Below are 27,518 nucleotides of genomic sequence, written 5' to 3' on the forward strand. Positions count from 1 at the left end.
TTGTGGCCACTGTAAATAGATGCACTCAGCAGAATAGAGCTTCTTCATTCCTAATTAGGGAAGTAACTCTAGAAAGACAGAATGTCACTTGCTAGGCTGTGCGTATTGTTGAGTTTGTGCTCGCCTCCACAATGTGAGGTAATTGGAGTTGTACCTTTTAGAAAGCTGCTAATTTCACATAGGAAGTGCTAACAAGACCTTTCTGGGCCATGTTTTCCTTCTTCCTTTTTAAGGAAGTTACAGACCTTCAGTAGTGGGAATGGCTGAGTCCTGGCCTGGCGGAGGAAACAGCAGTAATGAACCACTTCAGCCTGCAGTTAGAAAAAGGAGGCCTCATTTTGGAGTCCTGAGAATACTAAGCACAACAAAAGGTTCTGTTTAAGCTTGTTATCCAGGACATTCTTACAGGCTACACAGCTTTCCCTGCAATGACCCTCTCCAAACAAGTGCATCAAGTTTGAGCAAATAGAAACACGCAACTTTCAAGGCTCCAAGTTATAGTTTTCTTTACAAAGCCATTTATATAATGTAAGCTGCAATTAGCATGGGACAGAGCGAGGAGATTTAGGCTGGAAGGTTCTTTTCACAAAAGATAGAAACTAGTGGAATAAGTAACAGTTAAATATCGGCTTTGGATAACTAGCTGAAAGGACCTTTTAAATCATTTACTAATAAAAAATAAAATGATTTTGCCTCAGACCTTGTTCCAACCAAAGTGTGGTCTTTTTACATCACTGAACTGATTAATCTCACTAATTTTAAATTATCCAGCAAGAATGGATCGGAGCAAAAAAAAAAAAAAGAAAAAAAAGTCCACACACCCCCAAATGAAAAGCACTCCAGCTTTTAAGCCTGACAATTTCATCAAAACGTCCATAGGAATTGCATAAAAAATTCAAACCGTAATGAAATAAATTGCTACTTACATTATGAAAAGTCTGCAAAAGCTTTTTATAGACTTGAAATGCAGAAGTTATATAAACTGCACAGTTAAAAGAATTAGAAATTGACCTTTACAGATCAAGGGCTAAAATTAACAGTCTTCAGGGGAAAAAAAAAATCCCAGTTCACAATGGCTTTTAATGCCATTTTTTCCCCTACACTCATTTATCTAATAACCATGGCAAGGTTAGGATAAACAATGAACAGTATGTTTTCACATTTTCCACCTTTTTTGTCCTCCATATGAATTTCTAAAACACTTACCAGAATAGATACATAAACCTGTGACCTTCAAATGAGCTTTTTGATACTCTCAACATTTTGAATAAAAAGATCAGAAAATGGAACCACTTTTACACAGTAATGAATTCCATTCTGTTGGGTAAACAAAGCTAAATTTTAAAACAGAGACCTGACATTTGTATAGCTCAAGAAGCTATTCTGTTCTTCTGGGGGTGGGCAGAGAAGGGAGGGCGCGTTGTTAGTACTTTACCACGGTGGGCCAAATAATGACCAAATCCACAATTCACATAAAAAGGAGACAAATCCATTTGGCCGCGTTCAACAGACAGCCACCGTTTCCAAGACAAGGACAACAAAAATGCCCAATTTTTATGACCATTCCCCACCCTCCCCCACAACAATTGATCCATCTAACAGAAAAGGGGGTTGATGGAGGAGGCCCATGCCGCCATTATGGAGCTAACGCTTATTGACGGGAGCTACAAGGGCCTCCAAAAGTTACTCCAATTTCCGTCGAGCTTTTGTGCATCCGTTGTCCTGTCTGAAAGGCTCAGTTAGGTATTGTTGCAAAAAAAGTCTGCATCCACATTTGTTCCCCTCTAATTCATACTCGGCATTGTGAAGTTTCGCTATTCAGGGGCTGATTGGACAACACTCCTGACAATGGCCAAGCGATTAGTCTCTCAGCATGGGCTGGGGTTGTGGGTATAAACCTAGGGATGAGGCTGGAATTCACTGGGGCATTCAGCTTCCTCTAGGGCCCTTCCTGAGAGGCCGTGCCTCCTTGGCTGCAGGTAATGCATTCCTTCAGACCCGGGAAACCGAATCCTCGTAATTAGCGTGTCCAGAACGGGGCAGGCCGCCCCCTCCCTGTTAGTCGGCCCTCGGGGGCCCTGCAGCTTTCTAAGGAGCTCAGCCCCTGAAACGCTGCGGCCTTGTCGAATTGAAAACTTTTCCTGGGCGGCTTGGCGGGCCTGAAAATCTGCACGCCAGGGAGGGGAGCCGAGGGAGGGCCGCGATCGGCGGCACTTAACCCCTGGCTCGCCGACCCGCGTGCAGGACTCGCTGCCCGCAACCCGGCGCTTGGGCCGCCACGTCGGCGCTCGGCGCTGCACCCCAGCGGCTGCGCGCGTCGCAAAGTGTACAGATGTCAGTCTGGTGTTTTACACGTCAGTAACTTGAATTCATTTCCATTTATTTTCCTATTGTTTTATATCATTTTATGACAATGTGCTGCATAATATAATTTAAATCTTTAATGTACAACTAATTCTCTACCATTAATTTGTCAACATGATTACTGGATATGCCACTCGGAGAAACAGGCTGACTTGAAATATGGATAAGACCTTCCTATGTGTTTTCACGAAGGTTTACATCGGAAATGACAAAGATTTACGAAGGGGTTTTTTTTTTTTTTCTTGGACTGTCTTTAATGAAAACTACAATTTCACTGTGATTCTCACTTAAACTGAGTAATTCCAGATTATCAGTGGGAAATAAGACACACGCACACCCTCCTTCTTGGAGAAATAATTAATTTAGGCAGCCCGGGTTCTCGCAGCCGCGGCCGGAAATGAGCCTCTGTCCAGCCCTTTGACGGAGAGGGATCCCCCCACCCCTCCCAGGCGGGACCGAGGCGCACGAGCGCGGGCTGGGTGCCCTGCCGGAGGTGGGTGCTCCAGGCGGTGGGAAAGAAAGACAGCGCTCACCCGGGCCCGGGCCGCGTTCCCGGGTCGTCTGCAGGAACCCAAGGCATTGAGGAACATACAAGAAGAAAGGGTAGGTAGGCATAGTGTTGCTGGGCTGCCCCGACTTCCGGGACCCCCCTAAACTTCCCCCAAACCCTAGCTGCCTCCTTTCGCCGGCCGTCGGAGCCTAGCTTGAAAAAAAAAAAAACAACCTGGTCCTTCCCTCCACGCCCCAGGAGGACGGACACCCTGCAACCACGAGCCAAATGATAACACCCAAATGCCTGCACCATTAAAAATTTAAAAAGCAGCAGCGGCACCCCCAAACCTTATTAAACATTCAAATAGAAAAATTAAGATATTCTGGGCAAAAGAAGTGTTTAGACAAAGGCTGTCTGCTTCAATTTCCCCGTTAAGCGGCGAACAGGCTGCTCGGAGAGAGAGTGACGGTGGATTCCATAAATTAACAGAAAATCCCTCTTCTCCGGAGCCCAAGTTATCTCTCCGTTGCCTGCAGCCCTGATTTAGAATGGGAGCCGGCTTGTTTACCGGTTTAATTAATGCTTCTTTTCAAGCGGGGAGGAGGGGAGGGGAAATGAAGTGACTTGGTGATAAACAGGTGTAGCCGGCCTGCCGCGAGCTCTCGGGGCCGGCGGCAGCCTCATCAGGCTTGACTGGGCATGACCCCGCCAGCGAAAAAGGTAGATGGCCCAGTTGGAAGCGCAGTAGGTGAGCATTATTTTAACTGCGAGCCTGTGATTGGAATGGCTTAAAGGGACAATCAGCACTTGGGTTTTTCTTCTTCCTCCAGAATGCATTCTGATTCCTTCCTGTTGCCGAGCGGAGGAGAAGCAGACCTTGACGATATAGGTCACAGGCCTTTTTTCCCCCTCTTCCTCAGGCTTCACCTCCAAACGTAAGGGAAGAGCCACTTAAGGAGGAAAACTGGCTCTTGCCGCTCGCTGGGGACCGGCTCTCTGCTCTGGTGGGGGGGGAAAAATCCCTGGGCATTCTCTCTTTATTTACTTATTTCGGCTTTTAATTCCGAGAGCCTAATATCTAGGATTGGACTGTCCACCGCCTACGTGTTTCTGTGACCTTACAGATAACAGGCAAGCTTGGATGGAAAATGAAATTCAAGCGCCAGCTAATTTTAAAAACATAACTAAAAACTCATTCCCGAGGGGGAAAACGGCAGTTTCTGTAAGCACAGGCTGAACATGTTTTTAAATTAATAACTAGCCCTGGTATTTGCTAAATGATGGCTGTATCAGGGGGAAAATTTTTAGTCATTAAAAACAGCAGGTGCCCAAGGTGAGAATATATGTTTCATAACTTAAAGTCACCTGTCTGCTTTGCTTGCTGCCTTTCTCGGAGCCAGCATCCTGGAGAAACAAGTGAAACCAGAAGCTGGGTCTGTCTGCCATGCTGGCCCTTTGGAGAAAAGAGCCTTTTCTTTTTCTAACACTGCTACATTTATCAAGTGCCTCCTGATGTCTCTGCCTGTTATTGGAAATTTTGACTGCCTCTCTACAAGATGATTATCCTCATCCCCATTTTTGCGAGGGGTTTGAAAATTTTTAAGTGATTTTCCCAAGGTGAGGATGAGAACCAGGGTTTCTCTCATTCCAGAGCCCTCTTCTCTTTCAACCTCTGTATTGTAGCAGTGATCCTAAAAACCCACAATCACGTGGAGTTGGTATCTTGGTCTCCATAAAGACAGGTTATGTACTTGCTTTGTACAGGAGAGATCTTTCGGCCATCTGGAGACTTCTACAGCAAGTTCAGGTTCCGGTCTGTGGAGGACCCAACATATGTAGAAGCACAAAGTACCCTGCAGAACACAGATTTCTTTCTGGAGAGATTTCTAGACTGGGAATTAGTATCTTTCAGTTTCACTGCTGTTTCTACTACCTATTAACATATGACCTTGAGCAAGTCACCTATTAAGGCAGAGTGAAGGTTCCTCACCTCTGATTGGGTACATTGCCTACCTATCCCGCCTGCCTCACAGCATGGGGCAGGGCCGAAATGAGCAAAAATGCATTGATCACTGTGAAGAGCTGTTCAAATGTATTTTTATGACTGACTTCCCAGAATTCTGAGGTCCTATTGAGACTACATTCATGTGTTTTGAAAAGAGTGAATTACTATACACGTGGGGGGATTTTTTTGTCATATTAAAAAGCCCCCTTTGTTGTACAGCAGAAACTAACACAGCATTGTATACTCCAATAAATTTTTCTTTAAATAAATAAAAATACAAAGCCCTTACTTCCTAATGTCTAAACATGAAAATCTTGGCTATATTAACAGTGATGCTAAAAGTTCTAATGCATCCTACATTCTAAATCATAGACTTTTATGGAAGAGACCATTTGTTCTAAAAATTACATTAATGATGGCTAATGTCACATATAATACAAGCTCAGAGAGGTTAGATGATTTGCCCATCATTGCACATTTGTTTCCAGGCAAAGCTGGAAGTAGAACTTGGATCACTTTATGTCCAGAGGTGGTTCTATTCATAACATAATTGCTATTCACTTAACCCAGTCTTCAGCTCTCTCTGGAGAGACAGACTGCCAGGTTTAAATATTGGCTCTACCACCCCAGGAAACTTGGTAACCTCTCTAATAGTCCTCGCCTGATTGTTGGCAGATTAAATGTAATAAGGCACGTAAGTATTTAGCACAGTTCCTAGCATATAATAAATGCTCAATAAACCCTCCTCAAATTTGAAATGCAGGATCCAGGGGCCTTCCCTGGTGGTCCAGTGGTTAAGACTTTGTGCTTCTAATGCAGGGAGCACAGGTTCAAACCTTGGTGGGAGAACTAAGAGCCCATTGCCATGTGGTACAGCTAAAATGTAAAAATTAATAAAATCAGGATCCAGGAAGAGAAACAAGAACAGCTGGCGGAAGGGGACTGACTTGGGTATGACTGTCCCTATGCGATGAGTTGGCCCAGGCTAAGTTGAAGGAAGAAACCAGCATGGCTGAGAAGAGGGGCAGAGCCCTCCAGTTGGGGAGGATCTTCTGGAGTGAGTCCTGAGGAGTCAGGCCCTTGAAATCCTTGGGCAGCCTGAGGGAGGAAGGGCAGGTACTGACTGAGAAGACAGAGGAAGCGGAAGGGGTACAACCAGGAGGGCTAGAGCGGGGGAAGCAAACTGGGGAGGCCAAAACCCAGAAAGTGGCCGCCTCAGCATTCGGCCCATTGTGGTTGGGTCCTCTGCAGAGTCTCGTCCCTAGAGACCTCGGCAGTGGTTGTTTCAGCCCCATGGGGAGAAGAAAGGATGGGGGTGGCTTGAGACAGAATGCTGAGGTGGTACCGTAAAAAATGCCTGGCTGACAGGAAGCTGTCTGAGGAAGAGAGACACCTGGAGAGGCTTGTGCTTGTGGCGCTGTGGGAGGAAGCCTAGCTGAGGAAGGGGAGAGGCCAGCATCTGAGGGAAGGGAGAGTGGCTGACGGGGGAGGCGGCTCTCTGTCAGGTTGCCTGGTCTCAGATCCTGGCTCTTCCGGCTGTAGACAGGGGCAGGCTTAGGGGATGCTCGGGCTTCTTTGGGGGCCTGTGGCAAAGGGTATGGGAAGATGCTCTGGCCCCAGGCCGGGGTTCCCTGCTGGGCTGGCTTTCCCTAGAGGGAAGAAAAGAGTTGCGGGGATCTGAGTTACCAGGAACCCTGCCTTGTGATCCAGTCTTCATGGATGGGCTAGAAAGCTCTTGGGTGTTGTCAGAGCAGTGGTGTATTCCCCACGTGTGGTTTCTACCTCCTTAGTTTACAGAGTTTCCAGCTAAAGGACCTCAAGATTGAGGGAGAAATACTGCATCTGATTTTGGGAAAGTATTTGAGGAACTTGAAGTGGGGAATATGTCTGTTCTGTCTTTCCGGCAGTCCCATGAGAGTGTGACAAATAGCAGGTGCTCAGCAGCTGTACATCGAAAAAATGAGCCAAGGGGGTACTTTCATTGCATGACATGAGGAAGGGGGCTTCTATGCTGCCTAAACTCAGGAGAGAGGGGAAGATCTCTCCAAGTCGAAGCCCGCCTTATTCTTTTCTATTTTCTTATCAGCAAAAGTTTCTAACTGCCTGACTGGATTATTGTAGGGATCAAAGAGTTATTTGATGTAAAGATATACTAGACATGTTAAATAAGTCTAAGGTAGTATTACCTTGTCTATTGAGAGAGCAAGGAATGTTATGTGAGGAATTTCATTATTGAAAATTTCAAGCATATACTATAAGTGCAATGAACTCCCATGGGCCTGTCATTCAGAATCTACCATTATCAATTTATAGCCAATACTGTTTCTGCCTTCCCCACTCTCCAACCCCTACCCCATAACTGGATTATACTGAGGCAAATCCCCCACATATCATATTGTTTCACCTCTAAATATTTCAGAGTGTATTTCTAAAAGATCAAGGATCTTTAAAAAACATAATCATAATTCCATTATCACATAAAAAATCTATAGTATTATTAGTTTTTAATATCATCAAATACTGAGCCAAGATGTAATTGTCTCATTTGTCTTACAAGTGGACTTTTACAGATGGTTTCACAAATCAGGATCCAAACAAGGTCAACACCTTGCATTTAGTTATCAGAAGAGGAACCTCTCCTGAGGATTTAACCTTGTCCTCCCAGCCTGCCAAAGCATGAAGATTTCTGGCCAAGGTTTGCTAGACAGCCAGAGCAGTGGTTCCCAATTATCTTTTGACTATTGCTTCATCTCTTTGAAAGCCCATCTAAGGTTTGGGGACCCACAAAAAATAAATGCTTCTTAGGGTACGTTTGGAAGTGCTGGGGGACAGACATCTGCTTGTGTGAGTGAAGTTGCTCAGTCATGTCCAACTCTGCAGTCCATGGAATTCTCCAGGCCAAATATTGGAGTGGGCAGCCTTTCCCTTCTCTAGGGGATCTTCTTAACCCAGGGATCGAACCCAGGTCTCCTGCATTGCAGGCGGATTCTTTACCAGCCGAGCCACAGGGAAGCCCCTGCTCATTTGAGGTAGAGTTCAAAACCAAGATTTTAGAAGGAAGCACTGAAATTCCTATCTCTTCCTTTCCCAAGTCCCCACTGCTCCCTTAAGGACCATCTTTATCACTATCATGTCAGGCCTTAGTCTATTCTCTCAGCTGAGCTCCTGTAGCATTTAGGACCTACCACTTATTTTTTTAATCATTTGGCTTCTAATAATGGAAGCCAACCTCTCTTGGAGGGTTAGCTGTTCTGCACACAATGTATATCTTGTGTCTTCAATGAAATTCCAAGTTCCTAAAGCTCAGGGACCCATAGCATCTGGCCATACTTGGTCCAAGTACCCAAGACCTGTAGGTATCTGACATGTTTAAAATATCAATATCTACAATATTTATAATACGAACATCTCAAGCCAATATTCTTTACATAACTTGCTTGAATTTACTCAGTGGGGGTAGAACAGCACTGATTTGCTATTAATAAAAGTACATGCCTCTTCCTATGCATTCAAGTAATAGATTTACTGAATGCACTGAACACATTTGAAGTATTTTTTATTCTTATCAAAATAATGAATAGATGTGGTTACAAATCAAATGTCACACGTGTTCATAATAAAAACACTATAGCTTCTTCCACCGTCAGTCCACTTCTCAGAGGCAACCTCTTTGAGTTGTTTGAGTTTTAGTTTTCCCAGTGGATCGAGGCTTGCCAAATTGAGATGGGGGGAAAGTACAGGATGCCCCATTAAATTTGAATTTCAGATAAAAAATGAATAGCTCCAAATATTGCATAATATTGTAATTTTTCTGACATTAGGTGGATTCCCCCATATAATATGTAGAGTTATACACATCGTACCTCTAATGTATTTATATCTGTTTCTTCCTTTACCAACTTATTAGGTGCTGTCTGTGGAATTCCCAGTGTGAAAGGATTTCAATGTTCAATATTTATATTCTATTCCATTTTTCTACTGTTTGCTTTTGTAACTTCAACAAAATGCTTAAACCTGTATTTGCTGACCCATCATCTTTCAGCAGTGCCCTTTGAGTGCCTGTGCTGTGCTGAGTTGCTTTCGTTGTGTCCGAATCTTTGCAACCCCATGGACCACAGCCCACCAGGCTCCTCTGTCAGTGGGATTCTCCTGGCAAGAACGCTGGAGTAGGTTGCCATTTCCTCCTCCAGGGGATCTTTCCAACCCAGGGATCAAAACCATGTCTCGTGCACCGCCTGCATTGTAGGTGGATTCTTTACCACTGAGCCACCAGGGAAGCCCCTTGACTGTCTACTTGTAAGTTAAGATATTGTTACTGAGATGGTTGGATGGCATCACCAACTCAATGGACATGAGTTTGAGCAAGCTCCAGAGGATGGTGAAGGACAAGGAAGCCTGGCATGTTCCAATCCATGGGGTAGCGAAGAGTCAGACACAACTGAGAGACTGAACAACAACATCGTTACTGATTTCCTAACCTTTCCACTATTTTTCTTTCTTTTTCCAAGTCCTATCTTCTGCCACCGTACTGGCACTTTCACATTAATAAGGTTGTTGAAATTTTGTTCTGTCCTGCTAGGACACAACCTAGTCTTCCAGGCTTTGTCTAAAGGTTGACTCTTCAAATGGGAAATGGATTGTATTTACTTTATTGTTATTCTTATGTAGTTTTATATAAATACAGTAATAATCCTGGGATTACACTTCTTGCCTTTCAACTCAAGTGTCAAGGAGAACATGTCCAACACCAAGTCAAATGGGGTCTTGTTCCTTACACTTCATCATTTAATTTCATGTCACTTTTAGTTTGTTTCATAATTCAGATCTCGATTTTTTTTTAAGACCAATTTTCCCTTGGAGTTTCCAGTTGCCTTTCTTTTTTCTTGTATTATTTGCCATTATCATATTCTTGTTTTAAATCTATCGGTTATATTCTTTAATCTCTTGAGGACTGCCTTTACCCTTCTTTCTTGGAGTCTTCTGGGATGCTGCTCCAATGTGGGCTGTTGCTGTCCAGGCTGCTGTGCACCTGACATCTGGAAAATTCTTTTCACTGCTCGTGTAGGTTACATCCCAGCTTTTCTTCTTTCTTCTATCTTAGGTCCTGCTGCTGCTACTGCTAAGTTGCTTCAGTCATGTCCGACTCTGTGTGACCCCAGAGACAGCAGCCCACCAGGCTCCCCCGTCCCTGGGATTCTCCAGGCAAGAACACTGGAGTGGGTTGCCATTTCCTTCTCCAATGCATGAAGTGAAGAGTGAAAGTGAAGTTGCTTAGTTGTGTCCGACTCTTAGTTGCAGCCTACCAGGCTCCTCCGTCCATGGGATTTTCCAGGCAAGAGTACTAGAGTGGGGTGCCATTGCCTTCTCTGATCTTAGGTCCTAGTGTTACTGAAATCTAGCCTCAGGTAACTTCCCAAGAAGAGGTGTGTTGGAGACAAGCTTTATCTATTCTTGTTTTTTTCTAAAAACGCTTATGTTATCCCTCCACTTGACTGAGGGTTTACATATAGGATCCTAAACTGAAAATAATTTTCCTTCAGAATTTTGAAGACACAACTCCATTATATTCTGGCTCTAGTGTTGCTGAGGAGAAGTCTGACACCATTCTTATTCCTGTTCATTTGTAGGAATTTGATCTTGCTCTCTGAACCTTTTACAATCTACTCTTCATACTTGGCACTTGAAATTTGGCCAGGATGCATCCAGTTGTCCCATTTTGTGCAGTCACTGGGCTGGACACTCAGTGGCTGTCTCAATGGGATGGATAGTCTTTCTTCAGCCCAGGGAAACTTTCTACTGTACTTTCTTCCTTAATTTTCTTTTTAATTTTTGCTTTTTCTTTCTAGATAACTATTGGTTAGGTATTGGATTATTCTTCTCTTTTACTTTTCTCTTTCATTTTATTTTTCTTTCTATTCAGTGCTTGGTGAGATTTCAGCCACTTTTCTAGTCCTTCCACCGAACACTTTATTTCATCACTTGACTCTAATTTTCAAGAGCTCATTCTCCTCAAAATCCCAGTTTTAGAATGTATTATCTTCCCAACCCTGAGAATTCTAAAAAAACTGTAAAGTCATCTTCTGCTTCCTGAATCCTGTTTCTCCAGGAGTGAGAGTTTTCTGCTTATTTCCATATATCTCCTTTATGCTGGTAGTTCTCTCTTTACTCTTCACAGACGCCTCCTTGGGTATCTTTCAATGTCAAATTCAAAAGAATGACAGATGGTGTGGAATCACTGTGCAGCAATGCGTCCACCTTGCTTCAGTGGGCTTCCCTGAGCCTTTCTGAGATTTTCTGGGTAAACCTGTCTCCTGCCTCCTCTGTTGCCTCTTATCCTGTGTGTGGTTTCCTTCAGCTGGTTCCTCGGAAAGCTTCTCCCATACACCTGACATACTTACTTACCTCTCTCATATGTTGGTGGCCTCTGCCTTCCTTCTTTAATATGACATATTTACATCTTCTTGGAATTCTAAAACCTTAACAAAATTTTGGAAAGATAGGAGGGCAAAGGTATGTCTTGGGTGCACCAACTTGAACTACAAGATTAAGAAATTTTTATTTTCTTAATTTTACATTTTTATCATTTTAATTCCTCCATCTTTCTACAGCTTGGTGGCCCGAAGCCAGGAGCCCCACCTGAAGTTTAGCGTCTCCCCAGGAAAGTGTTATTCCCGGATGTTCAGCATGTCATGGCCCCTACTCTTACCACGGTCCACATAAGCCAGAGCCAGTTTCCCCAGCTTGCTTTCTATATAGGTCTGAGGTGCCCAGAAGATAGAATGAGAACAACCCTTCCTTGGGCACCATCCTTTCCCCTCATCATAGGGCCTGAGAGGCCCTGCACGCTCTACAATACCACAGGCTCCCCTGCATCCTCACTTCACCCTTCATTACCCTCAGATCTCAGCTCCAGCACCGTTTCCTCAGAAAACCTTCTCTGTTGTCCCTGACTTGTCAAATTCCTCCATCATATGGGGTCATGGAGCAACTTCTCTCCCCTTTACAGCATTTATCGCAGTCTGTAATATTCATGAAGCGAGACCACAAATGTCTATTTTCTGTTCACTTTGATGTCCTAGACCCTTGAGCACAAACTGGCATATAGCAGGTGCTCAAGAAATCTCTCTGGAACAAGTGAATCATTCTGAAGTTACCCCCAGGAGAAACACTCCTTCAGCTAACTGAGAAATAACCCACAGGGTGACCAGGGCAACCCCACTCAGGCTCCACCCCAGAGACCCGATGACTGATGAGGCCCTCGTCCGCACTGACCAGGGCCTGAATCCTGGGCTTCTGTGGGCGCTTGTCTGAAGCCCCAGATCTGTTCATGGAGAACTCCATGGTCAGGGAGGAGGATTCCAGTGCAGCCCTCAGGACGTGAGGCTCACGTGGCCTTCTGAGCACCCCAGCTTCTGTAGGGACTTTGGAACAGACAAAGTTATGACTCATCTCCAGACAAGGTCCCTGAAGCCTGGAAGGAGGGCGAACAGCCAACATACCCAAAGGGCCAGGAGGAGCTTTCTTAGTTGAAGCCGTAGTCCCCGGCAGGGGGTCGGGGAGGGGTAGGGGTCCAGAGGCTGCCCAGAACCGATGGCGACATAGCTGGCTGGGAACAATGGAGCCCCACACCTCAGCTACCATTTTGGCTCTGGTTTCCCAGCAGTGAGGCTCTTATTAAATGTGGGATTACCATGTGTAAAGGACAGTGTGAATTTTGTTTGCTCTGCCATGTAACTTGCCTTTCCAAACAGTCAGTCAGAGCTGCAGTTAATCTACTGACCGTGGGCTTAGCCGGCAGGTGGCCAGGAAGCCCCACCGAATTCCTCTGAACCCTTTGTTACCTGGCCTGGAAGGAGAGATCGCTTGTTTGGGAAGTGTTTCTCCTCCCTCGGAACATTTTCTGTATTAAGACTCTTTTGTCACCATAAAGCTGAAGAGGGGATTATGATGGGTAGGCTTCACCCAGATTGCTTTCTCCAGATGGGAATGGTGTGCCGGCTGGCCTAATGAAACCTTTCTTCGGGGGACAATGCCTTTCCATTAAATTAAAGCTGAAGCCTCAACAATGCCTCTGAACAAACTCCCATTTGAATATTTAATTTGGGATGGAAGGAGCTAAGTAAACACCTCTCTCCCCTCGGCCCCTTTCTGGAGACCCCCCCTTGATGGAAAACCTAAGGTAGAAACTTGAGTTGTAGATGTCAGGTTAGTAGTTATTGCTGCCACCATCAAAGGTAGAAAAAAAAATCTAAATCTAACATTGACCTCAAAGAATGTTGTTTACTCCTAAAATTGTTTATTCCTAAAAATTCCAGAAGTGAATGCTGACCAGATTTTTGTTCAGTCGCTAAGTTGTGTCTGACTCTTTGCCAGCCTCATGGACTGCAGCACACCAGGCCTCCCTACCCCTCACTATCTCCCGGAGTTTGCCCAAGTTCATGTCCATGGAGTCAGTGATGCCATCCAACCATCTAATCAGATTAGCAGCCACATAAAATCTTCCCAGATAAAATCTTGGCACTAGTGGCAGAGAACCCATCTGCCAGCCCAGGAGACTTGGGTTCAATCCCTGGGTCAGGAAGATCCCCTGTAGGAGGGCACGGCAACCCACTCCAGTATTTTTGCCTGGAGAATCCCATGGACAGAGGAGCCTGGCAGGCTAGAGTCCACAGCGTTGCAGAGAGTTGGACATGACTCAAGCAACCAAGCAAGTGAAAATCTGTCTGTCCTGAGCCTTGCAAGTAACAGAGATCTTTGGGATGATCACCCTCCCCACCCCAAGTGCTTAGGATCCACAGCTGAGACCAAAGGTCCTCAGGTCTGCCTCGAACCCTGCCCAAGTGCCTCCTTTTCTTCCTCCTCATTTCTTCTTCAGGGATTCTCTAAGATAGAGATAGATGTTTAACTAGGCTCGATTCTTTCTTGTTTTTTTAATGGGTGCAGTGACGCTCAAAAGCACTGTGTGGAAAAGGAATTTTCTTCACCCTCCTCCTCTACCTGGCAACCAGGCAGCAAGGCAACAGGCACCCAAGAGACGGAGTTGTGTGTGGGCTCCTTTGTGCTAAGAGTCAGAATTATCCCAGAATAATCTCTCTGTGGATCATCTGTACAATTTTCTTGTCCCTACTCACAGCACGTCAGCTAACTCTTGGTCTCCTTTTCACCTCTGGCTTCCTGGGGAAGACCACCCATCTTTGTTTTGTCCTCCCAGAGATGGTCGTCAGTGCCAACCAGGTTCCGTGCTGGCCTGTCCTCCTCTCTTCAGTTTTCCTTCATTTTCATCTTCTTTGCCTCTGGTGGGGATGATCAGAAGCAGCTTAATCACAGTGGGAGGGGATGAATTCTCACCCCAGCACACTTGATCTGTCAAGAGCTCACTTTCTGCCTTGCCAGTGGGGAAGCAAAGAGAACCCAGAAAAAGATTTACCTGGCCTTTGCTGACCTGGTGGCCCTTGAGCTTAACCTCAGCCCAGTTGAGCTGGAGTAGCTGTCAGGGCCACAGTGCTGGACACCATCTAACCAAATTCCCTACATGCATCTCGGGGGTTAGCAATCAAGTCCCAAGGCAAAGGAAGCATTTAAAGTGATTTTAGAGACTGGCCACCAGGACCACCCAACCATTTCTACCACTTGGGATCCTGGGCAGCCAGAGCCTAAAATCCAGGAAAAGCTCCTTCTCAGGCAGGACCTGTCGGGTGGGTGGGGTGGGTGGGGGGGGGGGTGGGTGTGCACCACACACATGGTCTGGCACACAACTTTTGATGGGCGGCTGACCCCCAGTCTCTCCGGAGCGGGGGCCCGGATGTGTCCACACTGAGGAGTGGACTGCCTGGCATCTGGTCAAACACAAGCGTCCCAGAGCTCAGAGCCCCTTGCTCAGACTCAGCTTTCAACCGTTGCTTGGCTTCCACAACTCTACAGTCTTTAACAACCACACACTGGCGATGCCACCCTTCTCCTATGCATTCAAATTAACCAGTGAGCCGTCTTTCTTGGGGTGCCTTTCCTCCAGGCAGGGGGAATCCCAGGCAGAGTGGTGGCCAGTGCTCCTCTCCTTAATTTCACCTCTCTGAGTCTCACTCTCCTGCTTTGTAACAAGAGGGATGATAACAGTAACAATGTCAGAGGACTGTTGTGAAGATAAAATGAGATGATATACAGAAAGCCCTTAACAAAAGGCCTGGGGCACAGTAAGCACTTAAGTTGCTTCTACCATTTCCCTTTGGGTCCAACCTGTCCTCATTAGGGGCTTTCTGTCCTTTAGTCCCACGATTGTATTAATAGAAAATGTGATCTCTGAGGACAACTTTTAGAGGTATTTTTTGGGAGGTTTGTGACATTTCTGCCAATTCCTGAGTGCAGCCCAGAAAAGAGGGTTGAGATGGGGCCAGAGAGATGTCCCGGGCTGGCTCTTGCCCAGCCTCCTTTCTCTAGCCTCCCTGTTCTATCACCCACTATGTGCCAGGTGTTAGGCTGCCTCGTGAATGAGGCACTACCCCCGCTCTCGTGGGTTGGTGCACTGGCCCTGGGGCTCTCAGGACCCATCAGCAGGGCCAGGCTCTGGTGTCAGAGCCCTCAGTGAGGTCCCGCACTTGGCACATGCTACAAAGACAGACCTGGGACTCTGCTTCCACGTCTGCATCCACCAGATAGGAATGCTTTCATGCCAGGTCCTTGGAAAGGCCACTTCAGGCCAGCAGTCCCGATGCCCCCGCTTCTCCTGCAGAAAGTCCAGCCCTCTAGGCTGAACAGATGCTCCTTCCTCACTGTCCAGCCCTCAGCGGTCTCTGTGTGCTCCCTTCACCTGTCCACCTTCTGTCTATTACATCTTCCAGCTTCCTTTCCTGAATCCCCCAGCCTCCTCGTAGCAGCCGGAGTGAGCTTCTAAACAGAGAGGCCAAGACCATGTCACTCCTCTGGTGGTCCCGGCTTCCTCTCCGGGCCTGCAAGGTCCTGTACCCGCCTCGTGCCACTCTCTGCTCAGCTGACATGCCCCGTGCACCTGCATTCTGCACACCTGCTCCTGCCTCGGGGCCGCTGCACTTGCTATTACCTCTGCTTTCACTGCTCTTTCTTTCAGCCTCCAAAGGCTTTTCCATTACAGCTCAAGTGGTACCTCCTTCCTTGACCATATATCTAAAAAAGGCCCAGCCACTTTCTAAAATATCAGTGTATTTTGCCGTCTTCGTCACATCTCTCCTGATTGGAACCGGTCGGGTTTGTGCACATGTAGTTTGCCTCTCCCCCTCCACCGAATGCCACTCCGTGGGATCACAGAATTTGTCGCTCTAGTTCACGACGCTCCCCTGAGTGCCTGGCACCTGTTAGGACGAGTGAACCAGTGACTCTTTACCTCATTTAACTCACATTCCTGCATTTCCTGCAAGTCTGCATTTCCTGAAATCTTCATGAGCTTCATGCCCCTGGTAGGGCCTTTCCTCCTCCTGCCAGGACCATTGTGGCCTAATATAAACCCTGCCTTCTCTTTCAAAAGGCACTTGCTCCTTCTGCTGATCTCTAACAATCCTTAGCCAGTCCTTCTCCATGGATTTGCCGCGCTTGAGGACAGGCTCTGTCTCCCTTCTGAGCTTATAAGCGCCATGTGGGCAGGGACCCCCCCCCGCCCCCGCCTCATGCTCCAGTTCCCCTGCACAAGGCGGACACGCATCAGCTGCGTGCATTGCTGAGTCAGGACGGCCCTCCTGGCTCAGGTAACCCTGTGAAGCTGATGAGTGGCTCCTGACACTTGGATTCCCCCATTTCCGCTCTTTCCTCTGGTCTTGGGCCCCTTTTCCTCCTCCAGGTTCCCTGTGTCCTCTCTCTACCACCTGCTCCACATCCCCTCCCCCTTTCAGGCCTCACCTCAGATCTTCCACACCCAGGACCAGAGCATCACTTCTCCCAGAGGAGCCTGATTCGACAACGACCCTGCCTGGAGTTCAGAAGGCGGTCTTTGGTGGGATTTCGGTATCCTGAGCTTCGGGCCTCCTAAACCCATTTGACCCCGTCATCTCCTTGTGTGATGGCTCCTTTTCTCAACCGAGACCCCTCAGCGAGGCTTTTTCCCACCAACCTGTCTGAGGTAGGCGATGACTCTCTACCAATAGTGCCCTATTTGTTTCCCACTGAACTCACTATATTTTATAATTGCACTGGCACATTGTTATTTACAGTGCAAGTCACTCGGTGGAGAGCGGTTTTGTCTTTCTGACTAGGCCCCAGCATGTCATGCGGGTCTTTCTTTTTCACTATTAGATCCCCAGCAGCTAAAAGGGTGATGGCACACAAAAACATTTATAAGTGAATAAACAAGGAGGTACTCAGACCCCCACTATTCCTCTTCCCCGTACACTGGTGACTGAGGCAGCACTCCCACCACAACCAGCCTGGGGCAGAGCAAGGTGAAACAGCTGGGTCATTCTAGAACTCACAAAAGAAAGTCTCCTGAGAACTACTATTCTCTAGGGACAAGCTAATGTGGGACAACTCTTTCCTGGTAGTATCAGAGAATTCTTATTCTCTGAGGCAATCAAAATCTCTGACCCTGATCGATGATGGAATGTTTTTATCTTGACTACTTTACAATTTAGCATGAAATGGGAAATTATCTAGTTAAAACAGGAAAAAACATGTCCAGAGAGATCAAGTAGTTTGCCTAAAATCACCAGTTTGTTACTAGGGAAGCCCAGGCTAGAACCTAGTTATTCTGGACGCACTGTACTTCTTCCTGCAGCCGATTTTCTCTTGTGTTCTCTCCCAGGAGCCTGTGAGGGATTTGCCTTTGCCAAGGCTGATTTTTCTGAAGGGTGAGTGAGGCCTGTGGGACCTGAATCCTATTTTTGTCTTTTTACAATATAAGTCACTATGTAACTCAACATGTTTTAGGCAAAGCATTCTCTCAAAAGTTTTAGTACCTCAAGATATGCTTAAGGGATGCAAAAAAAGTACATCAGAGAGAAAAGATCAAGGTTGTATCAGCTGTCTACTGCTGTGTAACAAACTGCTCCTAAACTTACTTAGTTACTTAAAACTATCTCTTATTAGCTCATGAGTCTGTGAGCCATTCAGGTTGGTCTCACCAGGCTTGCTTGCATGCAATAATGAACAACTTAGTTGGCCAGGGACTGTTTGGTCCTGGATGCCTTTGCTCACATGGTTGGAATGATGGGGGTGAGTGGGTCACATGTCTTTAGTGTATAGCAAGATAGCTTGGACTTTTTCACATAGTATTTGGGTTCCAAGAGAAAACCCCAATGTGCAAGTGATTTTCAAACCTCTGCTGTACTCATGTCTATGAACATTTCATTGGCTAAAGTAAGCCAACATAAGTTCAGAACCAAGTGGTGGAGAAATAGATTCCATTTCTTGATGGGGAGGAGCTGCCAAATATTGCTGCCATTTATTTTTCAACCATAAGGGCAGAGTGAGATAAATCCCTTCAGTATGGGGGAGGGAGCCTAAAAATGTAATAGGGAAGAACAAATCTGACTCCATATTAGATCTGTCTCTTTTCCTTTAACCTTTGTATTCTATTGCTTTTGCTTTAAGACTGTTGCCTTTAGCCTGAAATATACTGGCTAGCCCATTCTCAAGGCTCTCTGACCTTTGAGGGTATAATACTTTTCTGTTCATATAGAGATAAATAGTTGCAGAAAAGAGAATATTTATCTTGATGGAGGTTCACAGGAATATGGTGACTTGACCTGCATGGACAGCTGCAAGAACAAAGCATTCCTACACCAAGAAGTCTGCAACAACCAGCCACTCCTCTCTCTCACTTTGCCTTTAAAAATGCTTTGCTGAAATCTTTGGGGGAGTTTGGGTTTGGGGGCTCATTTATTCTCTTTGTGTGGCCCTTCAATAACACTTTCTCTGCTCCAAACTTTGTTTCAGTATTGTTTGACCACACTGTGCAGGGTACACGATCTTGTACTAGGTAACAGAAGTAGGGCTTAGAAGTAACCTGATTGTGAGGTGTCGCCAAAACACTGACAGCAAGGAGGAAGGCAAGTTGGAGCCTCTTAAACCTGTGTCACTCAGCCTAGAGGTCTCCCACAACCTGAAGAGGGCTGAGTAGGAAGAGTGGGGCAGACAGGAAAGATATGGGGTTACTTGGGTGCTATGAGCTGCTTCATTCTGCTGTCTCCTGGCATCCTGAGATGCTGCTTATATAAACGTTTGGCCAAGAATAGAGAGATAGAGAGAGAGAGAGAGCACGAGCGAGCGAGAGCGAGCCTCAGCCTTCTACCCAAAACATAGGCCGGTCAGAGCTGTGGCCTCTGCTCCTAAAAATAAAGCCTGTAAATGAAATGAAGGCTAATGCACCTGGAGGTGAAACCACAGGTCAGGTGGGCAAAGCTTTTAAATGGACTGTCTTTAAATGGACTGTGTCAGGGACAGCACAGTGACATTTCCCCCAAGCTCAAGGAGAGCTTGGCCATCAGAAGGCTGACTGCAAATCACGATCGCCGTGGGCTGAGCTCACTTTCGGACCCTGCCCAGGTTCCACATTTCTCACATCAGTAGCCAGCAAACAACCACAAAATAGAATCCAAGTGACAAAGCCCTTCTCAATGGCAGAGGCGAACCTCACACAACAAATCAGTGTGTTCAGACTCCTCCACCCCTTCTGCCCGTGGACCTGGCCTGGCCTGGGATGGAAAGGTGACAGTGGCCACCAGGAAGGCCTGGGAGCTTCCAAACAAGGTGAGGGAGGGCCACTGCTCAGAGGCTTTTTGCTTGGAGCTCCAGACAAATTAAAAACCTCCTTACCGGCCATTCATTCGGAGGAGGCTTCTTCCTTCCTCATCAGGGGGGCTGTAGTGTTGGAAGGAGATCAGATTCTGGAAGGCCTGGCCTCCTGGAGCTCTCAAAGAGGGGGAACCTGAAAGAATGGAAAGAGAAAGGCCCTAACCCTGAGGAGATTGGCAGGCAGGGAGTGGGGGTAAAGTGCAGCTCAGGTCACTGGGAAAAAAGAAATCTCAAAGTAAGGGAGTGAGGGAAAGTTCCACTTCCAGCCTCATTATGAAAGGAGCTTGGGTATAGAGAGGGGCGGGAGAGCCCAAAAGAGGAAGAAAAGGGAAATGAAACGTGGCAGAGAGCAGAAGAGATTCTTGTGGGGCATGGGCTGTTCGAAGGAACTGGGGCTGGCAAAGGGGCCGCCTCTTCCAGAACCGTTGTGGAGAGACCTGGAAGCCCATTGCCTGGAACTCCCAAAGAGGGAGGGCAAAACGCCCTATTACGGGTGGGACGAATTGATTTCCCAAAGAATAGCATCATTTCCTCCAAGCGCCCTCTCCAGTCCTCCTTAATCTGCCCTGGAGGCAGCAGGTGACCTCCGAGGAGGCCCCTGGAGGTGTCTTTGTTCTGGGGCATTCTGCAGCCTGCCCCATCCCACCCCTCGCACCTGGGCAGTAGCCTCCAGGTGCACTTGTCCATCCTTCACTGGCCGGCCAGGAGGGATGGGAGGATGCCTTTGTAGGCGAAAAGCCACGGATCCTTCAACTGCTGTTTTCCCTTCCACTTGACACCTCGGCTGATGGTTTTCCTATACACTCCTATGCCACAGAGGCCTGCTCCCAGGGGGGTAAAATAGTTTAATCTGCAACACTTTATCTGGTAAGACAAGTTTGTGACTGAGTCTACCTAGCGGGCCGACCCTCACTATTTATTCATGGCCAGCATCCTGCTAGTCGGAAGCTCGGCTGGGCCCTGGCATCCCCAGGTGTCCCCCGCTGAGTCCTAATCCAGTCCCTCACGTTTGCTAATTTAATTGTGTAATGGTCCACACCTGAGACATCCCCGGAACTATCTTGAGGACATTACTTAGCTTAAAAGACTAATAAGAGTATTAAGGCAGACTTAGACATTGAAAGCTTTTACCATCTCAAAAACATCTGAGTCAAGCAGAAGAGAACTGGAAAGGGGATGGGGGATGGGCGGGGGCGACCTCCAAGTTACAAAAAGCAACAAGAAGTAATTAAAGTTCTTGCCGAGTGATTCTGAAATATGTATTTAGCCCTTGTAAATTAAATACCCTGGGTTTTTAAAGAGCGATTTCCCTAAACATCTATTATTCACATCAGTAGGACAGACTGTAAGCCACTGTAAGATTTATGGAAGCTAAAAGACTTCCTAAGCTAAAGGTTAATGAAAGTGTAATTCGAATCATGAAATCTTTACGTGTCGGCTCGGTTTACACCGAGGGCTCATTAGGGATGCCTCGGGTCCGGCGGGCGGCCCGTGACGTCACGGCGGGTATTTAAATGGGCGGGGCCGGGCTGCTCTGCATGTAATTCTTTAAAAATATAAAAGCCTCCCTCTCTTTCCTCCTCTGTCTCTCCAGCTGTAACAACTTCACCGGCTGTCTTGGTTCCACCCCGAGGATTTCGCTGAGAGAACACGGTTAGAGGGAATCAGGAAGCAGAGAAAAGGTCACAAATAAGCACCTCAGGAACAATGAAAGCTTTTCTCTATGCAACAGTGGGAACGTTGCTAGAAAAAACTGGAAAGGTATTAATCAGAAGTGGCTATAAATCCTCTGGAGTTTTGCTCTTAGAAAACTCCTCAGAGAAAGTCTTGAAGGAAATGCAGGTCAAAGCCCAAAAAAGCTCTTGATCAGAGATTGCCGGAGGAAAATCTTCCCAGACGCCGTTTAATAGGCAGCAATCACCCCAGGAGTGGGGAAGCCAAGTACGCTTGAAACATGGTTGCAATTCCTAATAGATCTTGCCACACTTAAGGCACTGCAAGCTCCGTCCAACGAACAGCTGAAGCTAGCTGGCGATTCATAAAGCCAACAGTTTAAAGTTTATTATGATGAAAGCACTTAATGACAGCCATCGCTAGGGGCCCATCATTTATAAAGCTGTGCTGAGTATTAGACATGTAGCATGACCACCAATTTTATGTCACAATTGCTACCATAAAATGACCTTTGGTGATTTTTGCTGCATGTGGTGGACAGCTCTTCCTTCACATTAGTGCTCTGTGGCTTTCTTTGCAGACTATTATGCTGTCTAAAGCTTATTTGGCACTGTCGTGAGCCTCAACCCTTGTTATTACCCCAAAGGCCTGTCTTAAAAAAAAAAAAAAAGAAAAGAACTCATGCTCTATTACACCACTCCAATAATTTACAGTTCTTACCAGCTTGGGTTAGTGTAATATTTTAATGCAAATATGCTTTGCCATTGCATTTTATTAAAAAAAAAAGTTCCCATGTTTCTGGCTAGGACACTATCCATTTGATAGAGTCCACTGAAACCAGCCTCTTATTCCCTGGTTAGGTCTCATTGAATGGGCGCTTCTTTCCCTGACTGCTTAAAAACACCTCCAGGAAGAAAAAAAAAAAAAAAAGGTTAATTAAACTTTCCTCCAGAAAGAGTTTTGTGTTTTTTTTTAAAAGATTCTACGTGTGATAAACCCACCTAGCGCAGAAACACTAATTCTTATTTCCCTACATCCTGTCCCAATGCACATTTACATCTGAGTAACATTATTTAATTAGGATTCCATTTTCCAACCTGCTTTGTGTAGTTAGAAAGTGTTTGAATACCCGGCCACTTTACCGTTCTGATGTAAACTGCTGCTGAGAAAGTGGTCTGTCCATACTACACCATCTTTAAATTGTGTATATAATTTTATAAATGATATAAAATCTGCTTCTAGTCCCTGAAAAAAAAATACAAGCATGGCACACTGCAATTTTGGAAGGATTTAAAATATGTGATTTCTGCTGGTACCTACTGTATTGGGTTTAATATAAAGCTTTTTTCAATAAGGTAAATTGTTACATGACAAACTCATCTTCCACCATTATCATCTGCTGTTTGTGTTTAACAACAGGAGTCCCGCTCTAACAAAACTGTTGTAATGGCTGTACAAATTACTCAGCTGAAAGCTTTTCACCAAACAAAACAGTATTAATCAGCAGTTCTTATGAAGGTGCTAATTAAAAACAATTTTCTTCCTCAGTTTGCAATACTAAAGCCATCTTCACTTGCACAGTTTCCAATATACAGCTACTGTATTTGCTCACACTTCAGGCCCTCTATTAACTATTGAATCTCCTATTAGCCATTTTATTACATTTCTGTTTACAAGCTTGTTGACATTTTAAAAGTCACAGTATGATCTGTTTTATCTATTAAAAAATGTATTAATTGAAAAGTCAGGGGGACAAAAAAGGCAAAATATAGACTCGAAATGAACAGACTTCCAGGGCAGAGAACACAGTGAGCATTTAGTCACAGCCTGGGCAGTAAGGTCTCTAGGTAAAACAAAATCTGAGAATTAAACGTGGCATTTTAGGCGTAATGGTTTGTTAAACACCAATGGGCTCCTTCTTAATTTGGAAATAGTCCATTCAGGAAAAACATATTTGCCCTCCTTCCAAATTCAGTTTCTAAGGAGACCCAATCTGACTTTCAAATCAATTTTTCCTCTCTGGGCTACACTCTCTCCAGATATATATTTCGAACAGTCTGAACTCAGGAGATTTTTGATCTGGGGTAGGGAGTGTATCTGGAATCTGGAGCCCAGATCGAGGGTCTAAACAGCTCTATCTTCCCTGTGGGTGTGTGTATATGTTTGGGTGTGTCTACATACACATGACTCCGTCTCCTGTGTGAGTATCCTGCCCCCTCCCCAAGCCCAGTTGCTTGGCATAAACTGGAAACAAGTCAAAGGCTGCTCAAGCACAAAGACCCCATGGAAGCTGGGTTGAGGCAAGGCGACAGTCCACTCCTATTAAAAATGAAGAAGAAATCTAACCCTTAGGAGAAGGCATGCCCCACATTTGTAGATGGAGAGAAGGAACGCACCCCCAACCCTGCCCCCATCACCACGACCGCAACAATCTCCTACCTGTGGTATTAAAACCAGGTTCTCCAACTGTCAAAAGCAGTTAACTAGTTTAGGAAAGACACCTGGCTGTTGAAATAGGGCTCCAGAGGGCCACTAATCCTTCCATTCACTCAGTTAACTGCTGGATCCCCCAAATTGATTCAACAGGTATGCAGTGGTAAATTCAGCCCATACTGAAGCCAAAGGGAAAATCAGCAAGGGGTGGGCAGCTCTTCTCTGAAAACACCCGAGGAACCAGCCAGAAAAGCTTTTATGGCCCGACAAGTTTTCTGCTGAATACTGAGCACCTAAATTACCCTTCCCTAATGGAAGTTACATTTTCATGCTCAGTCAAAAAGCCAACAAAATACACAATTTATACAAAATAGCATCAGCCTCTTAGGCAGTCTTTTCTAGCACTTTTATCCCAATTCACAGCATATGTCTTGCTATAAAATAAAATAAATTTCTTATAACCAACTTGTATGTGGCTGTTCATATCACTGCTTTAGAACTGACCACGGGCGATATTAGAAACATTTTTACATCTAACCAAATCTACTTAGTATGACAAAGGAGATTAGTGCATTTTCTCAGAAGATACAGGTACAATTGCAAAGACAGGCTTTGTTTTGAAACAAACAAATGCACAATTACACAGACAATTACGGAATGTGGTATTTCAATTGCAATTATGCAACCCAGTACTGATGCAGAGAAATAATTCCTAATCATAAAGTTTTAAAGAAATGTAAATGGATGAACTGTGTAAGGTAGCTATATCTTTTCTCCCTCTCAATACTGGCTTTTCACCAAAATCTGAGAAAGTAAGAATACTTTTAAACTAGTCAATATTATACAATGTTAGTTTCTTACAAACTTCCAAAGAGCCTGGACTAGTAATATCTTCAAGTGAGGGTCCCATTAAAAGACAATCTATGAAACCCTTAACGTTTTACAAAAGATTTTCTAAGTTTTAATCACATAATGTGTGTATTTCTTTACTTGATATCTTTGGGTAGCAATAGCTCAATTCTTATACCCTGTCTCAAGCTTAGGTAACTGTACCCTACCATTCTCAGATATTAAGGAAAAAAAATACACTACTAGTTCACTTTTTAAAATACAATTTCTTCCAGTGAAATAAACACTGGATTTCTACACCCACAACACACAAATGTAAGTTGAATTCTTGCCAATTCATGTATTTTCATGAGAAAAAAAGCGGAAATAGTCTCATGGTTCTGCTGTTCTATATTTTATGAGAAAAAAAAAAGAATAGACCATCTTAGATGCTATTGCAGGGATCGGTTTCCTTTGTCTGGCAAATTTAGTTGCAGGTTTTTCAGAAATCATTTCTCTGTATTTTCACCACTATAAACTACCTGCGTTGCCTTTTAAAACATTCCAAATTCTAATTTTTAAACAAGAAAATGTGAAGCCAGTGTGCAACCTATACAGTCGCCAAAGGAGAGCTGCCACTAGCTGAACTACTCAGCTAAATGGCTGGTTTGCATTGCCCTGGTCTTTATCTAGCACTGAGAATAGACTGCTGTTTTATCCAAAGAGGAATAAATTGCTGTTATTGTGATGTTAGCCCATCACTTGGCATTGCAATTCAAGTTTTTGTGAGAAAGAAATGTATGATCTAACTGCGACTTGACCTATGCCTTCCGAGATCCATCTAGGTGCTCTAATGGAGCAGAAAAAGTGGTGAATACAAGGACATGCAAACTGATGGTGAAAAATTTGTTTGATGATAGAAGTGAGCAGAGAAGACATTTGAGAGTCGCTGTTTTTATGACAGCTAAGTTTGTTTAACATGCAAAAGGACTCGCTCCCCCTCCCCCACCGTGTCTCACCTCTCACTTTAATTGTATCACGCCAAATACATGCTTTGCCACTACTAAAGACAGGAGTATCCCTATATGGCTAGCCTACTACTGACATTACTGTCAAAGTGGGTACAGATGATTCCTTACAGATACACATCTGAATTTCCACAAAAGGCATTAGAGCATTGTGGGGATGCACCAGGCAAGGAGAAGTTGGGTTCCCTGCAGAAAAGTCATTCTCTCTCAATCCTAGGTAGCACCTACTAAATGTTTACCATCTACTTGCATCACCGCATAGAACCACATATACTTACTTTCAATCGGATAATTGTGTGATTGAGTTTTTAAAAGCTCACCCTGGTTGCCACCTTGTTTTAGCAACCATTTATTCAAAAATTTCCCTGGGAAGGACCTGTTTTGAATGAGGCCTGGAGAACAGCAGTAGATTTGAGCCCTGATAAAGGCTCACTTTTCATTCATAGTCGGAGCCTAAATGTGCTCTTCTTGTACCTAAACAGATAATAAGCACTCAGCACACTCCTCCTCCTTGACACAACACATTGAGACTAATCACACATAATTGGAGAGGAGGAGCAGAGGGCTGGCCACGCTATTGTGTCCAGAGGACAAACGGTCAGTCTATGAGGCTTTGGGCTGATGTAGTCATTTCTTATACATCTATAGGGAAAAAAAACATCCTGTTTAAAAGGAAAAAGAGAATGGGTGAGAGAGACAGCCATTAAAAAATGGGGGGGGGGGGGGTGGAGAGAAAGATGGCAGATTTAATACAATTAATCTGAGGGTGATCTGAAAGATTTGTTTTATTTATTTATTTATTTTAACCAGGAAAGAATCATCATGTTTGCTGGTTTGGCAGATGAAAAACGACCATCACTAAAAATACAACAAAGACCAGGATATTTTCTAAAGAGGGGTGCGGTGGGGTGGGATATGAATCACCAACAGAAATTCTCAGTCTGAGAGGGAAAAATATTTGGGTGGCTTACAAGTCCCATTCACATCTCACATAGGCTGCTTATACATATTTAAAGACATAGGTTTGGTACAGAAAGAGCAACAAGCAGATGGAAAAAAGAGGAGTCTAGGATGGCTGGAGAGTCATGTGGGTGAGGACAGGTGGACCCCATAACCCACACATGGAATGTCTCAGAGGTGGTGGGGGCCCAAGTCCTGGGGGTTTAAAAATCTCAGGAAGCCAACAGCTTGCTGCATATTATACCCATTACAGATTTCTGTTTTTGTGAAAGTATTGCCTGTGCACTTGATGTTTTCTTCATCTTTAGAGCTGTTTAAGCTTCTATCCATCTTTGGTTAAAATAAGCAGAAGCGGGAAATGAAGATTTTCTTCATAGACATCCTGGTTTTCCTTTTTCAACTGAAAACAATAATAGAGAAAAAAAAAGGTAAAGAGACTTAGAACAGGAATCTTCACTAGTCAATTGTAATGCTGAGTAAAAGGAAGACTTCTTATCTAAAAACGTTGTTCTGGAAAAATAAACCACAAAAAAAGCAACTCAAAGTGGTCCTCAGTGGCAGTGACAAGACAATACTATGGGTTGAGTTAGAAATTATTATTATTATTATTATTTGGTAGGGGTAAGGTTTTTTTTTTTGTTTTTTTTTTTTTTCAATAAACAGCCAGGCTGCTTTGTAACCTCTATGGACTCTGAGACACTTCAGCACAGGGACAGTTGGGGACTCGCTCATCTTCACCAGATCAGCCATTTGGCCTAGAAGTTTCTGCTCCTGCCCACCCTCCGCCCCCTGCCAGTGACCCCGGAATCAGACTGGCAGGCAATTCAGATCATTAGGAGCCTGTGGCACACCTGGGCACAAGGGACAGGCTGGTGGGGCTGAAGACATTTCAAAGGCTTTTCAGCTGCTTCCTAGGGCTTTTAATATTAATGATTAAGTAATTCAAAAATTGTTGTCTCCAAGGAGGAAAACCTATTCCAAC

The 27,518-nt window shown here is 45.0% G+C and overlaps 1 protein-coding gene and 1 long non-coding RNA gene across 5 annotated transcripts in view; one reads left to right on the forward strand and one right to left on the reverse strand.

The window, feature by feature from the left end:
- Window positions 1-2,821: 2,821 nt before the first annotated feature.
- Window positions 2,822-22,242, forward strand: LOC121819059 (uncharacterized). 4 transcript variants are annotated; one of them, XR_009599844.1, is made up of 4 exons: window positions 2,822-3,605; window positions 16,718-16,944; window positions 17,623-17,668; window positions 21,208-22,242. It is a non-coding gene; the product is annotated as an uncharacterized LOC121819059 (long non-coding RNA). The 4 variants fall into 4 exon arrangements; XR_009599845.1 differs by having other exon boundaries at window positions 16,745-16,944; XR_006059211.2 differs by having other exon boundaries at window positions 2,822-2,967.
- A 4,095-nt stretch (window positions 22,243-26,337) lies between these two features.
- CAMKMT (calmodulin-lysine N-methyltransferase) overlaps window positions 26,338-27,518 on the reverse strand; it is a 416,752-nt gene continuing 415,571 nt past the window's right edge. Inside the window, exon 11 of the mRNA XM_027966883.3 lies at window positions 26,338-26,936. Within this exon, the coding sequence (XP_027822684.2) occupies window positions 26,859-26,936 (78 nt within the window). The 3' untranslated portion in view covers window positions 26,338-26,858. The remainder of the gene's footprint in view (window positions 26,937-27,518) is intronic.

The sequence above is a fragment of the Ovis aries genome, chromosome 3, assembly GCF_016772045.2.
Source record: "Ovis aries strain OAR_USU_Benz2616 breed Rambouillet chromosome 3, ARS-UI_Ramb_v3.0, whole genome shotgun sequence".
NCBI classification, from domain to species: domain Eukaryota; kingdom Metazoa; phylum Chordata; class Mammalia; order Artiodactyla; family Bovidae; genus Ovis; species Ovis aries.